This window comes from Saccostrea echinata, unplaced genomic scaffold, assembly GCF_033153115.1.
Source record: "Saccostrea echinata isolate AGI-Se365-2 ecotype Australia unplaced genomic scaffold, CSIRO_AGI_Sech_v1 ptg000046l, whole genome shotgun sequence".
In the NCBI taxonomy this organism is placed as follows: domain Eukaryota; kingdom Metazoa; phylum Mollusca; class Bivalvia; order Ostreida; family Ostreidae; genus Saccostrea; species Saccostrea echinata.
In genome coordinates, this window is record NW_026889795.1 from 8,724,197 (window position 1) to 8,726,252 (window position 2,056).

General features: G+C 31.3%; 1 protein-coding gene across 1 annotated transcript; it reads left to right on the top strand.

Annotated features, from left to right (window-relative positions):
- The first annotated feature begins 548 nt into the window (after positions 1–548).
- Positions 549–1,112, top strand: LOC133202143 (sarcoplasmic calcium-binding protein-like). The gene has a single exon (XM_061337918.1). It carries the CDS (start codon positions 555–557, stop codon positions 1,086–1,088), a length of 534 nt encoding a protein of 177 aa, XP_061193902.1. The 5' UTR covers positions 549–554; the 3' UTR covers positions 1,089–1,112.
- Positions 1,113–2,056: the final 944 nt, after the last annotated feature.

A 2,056-nucleotide genomic window follows, 5' to 3' on the forward strand; every position in this document is an offset into this window, starting at 1 on the left:
TCAAAAGAGGATCCTCTGGAATACGTTATTCATTTGGTAGAAGCTGTACACGATCACGAGTGCTTCTATTGATAAAAAAAAAATCCCGATCGCTAGAAATACTTATATGAATTTGTGATGTACACCTTTCCTCTTTAATCGTGTACAGCCGGTGTAGTGACATGTAAATTATCATTCAAACAATTATTTGTATTGAATGGTTGAAGACCTTTAAATCTGAAATAAACATGAACCGTTTTTTATATTCTTGTTAATATTACACTAAGAGATTGTGCACTTATATATGATAAGACGAATCAAATGTCAGTCATATTAAGGGGAATAGAGGAGGGAGAAGAATGCTATAGGAATAATTATAAACAATATACAAAGCTTTATAAGAATAAATCATCATAATATTACTTTTTAATACCTTTCAGAGATTCTTTTTTTTCTTCATTTTTTTTTCCATTTATTGAGGTGATTACAGTTTCAAAATATGTATTTTGAAACAAGTCCTTAGATTTGAGTTTGAAATGGCTGTTCTTTATCTTGTTTTTAAATTTTAGCACGCCATGGATTACTTAACAATTAAATGGAAATACTGGTACTCCTACCTAGACGTCAACAAGGACGGCAAGATATCTATTGAAGACGTCGAGGAATGTCGTAAAAAGTTCACGGATCTCCATAAACTGGCGGGAGAAAAGGCCAAGACTGTCAACGTGGATATAGAACAATGGTGGAACACGTACATTTTCCGCGCAGGCGCAGGAAAGGAGATCAGTGTCGATGACTTTGTATCTATCCTGTCCGCCGATTATAAGAAAGACAAAGCAGGCTTTAAAGCTAGCATGCAGAAGTGTTTCGAAAAGGTCTTTGACGTCATAGATATGGATAAAGATCGCACTATTGATCTCGATGAATTCGTGTTTGCTTTCAGAGCGTTTGGGCACGAGAATGAAGCAGTATTGAAATCCGTGTTCGATTCGTATGAGAAAAAGAAAGTTCCCATGAAGCAGTTAGTAGATTCATGGGTCCAATTCGTGTGTGACGAAGATAAATCTAAAAAAGATGTGTTATTGGAGGCCTTTAAAAAAGGAATGTGAAAAAGAAAACTTGTAAATAATGGGTGATTTTCTTTTTTTATGTAACAAATAGTTCACTGTACAGTTATACCAATGAAAAATGATTTTATATGCAACAAAATAAAAAAATAATAATATTTTGTTTTGTTTCTTAATTGTTTTGCAATTTTTTTTTTCGATGCAAGCAATTTTTTTTATTTCATAATTCTGAAAGTACAAAATATTAAAACTTATTCTGTTCTGTAAAATTAGCCCTTTTCCTATAATTTCGATCAAATTCTACTATCAAATCCTGGTAAATCGTTATCAATATGAAGGAGTTTTAAATTTCGGTATCATGATTTGTCAACCGTTAAGGTTCATTGATACTCTGATAAGAGAGGTAACTCTTAATGACATAAATGTCTATTATTCCTTCATAAATTTTTCAAGTTGAAATGTCTTTTTTGTTTAATTTTGCACCGCAAGCTATGGTATGATAGTTTTTATTTTACTTTTAAAATACATTTTTTTTCGCAAAACCATAAAAGCTAAGGCAATATTTTATATGAGTGAGCAGAGGGTTTATGAACCTTAAGCACATTAAAATTTACCATGGGTCCGACAAAACGCATGTTGCCCTCGAGCTCAATCAATAAATGTAATAATGAAAGGCCAACACGTATATTTATTTATTTATTTATTTATTTATTTATTTTGAACTCTAAAACAGATGCACAAACTATGATAAAATTCTTCTATAACATCGTTTCCAGTACACTTAAAATTAATATGATATGTACGCCATCCTTATGATTTTAGTATGTATGCAATATACAACTTCGAAGTCCCCCTTAAAAATCACAGCAAAACCCCGCCTTATAAAAAAAATATGGTTTTGTATTTTAAATGCTTTAAAGGGGCTTAGACACAGATTTGAAGTTAATATTTTCTCAAATTTTCTGTAAAATTTCATTACTTATATGTTGCTATAGCATTTCACACGGAAA

What these genes read in the sequence shown, in the direction of transcription:
- LOC133202143 (XM_061337918.1), top strand. Translation starts at nt 555, where the DNA reads ATGGATTACTTAACAATTAAATGGAAATACTGGTACTCCTACCTAGAC.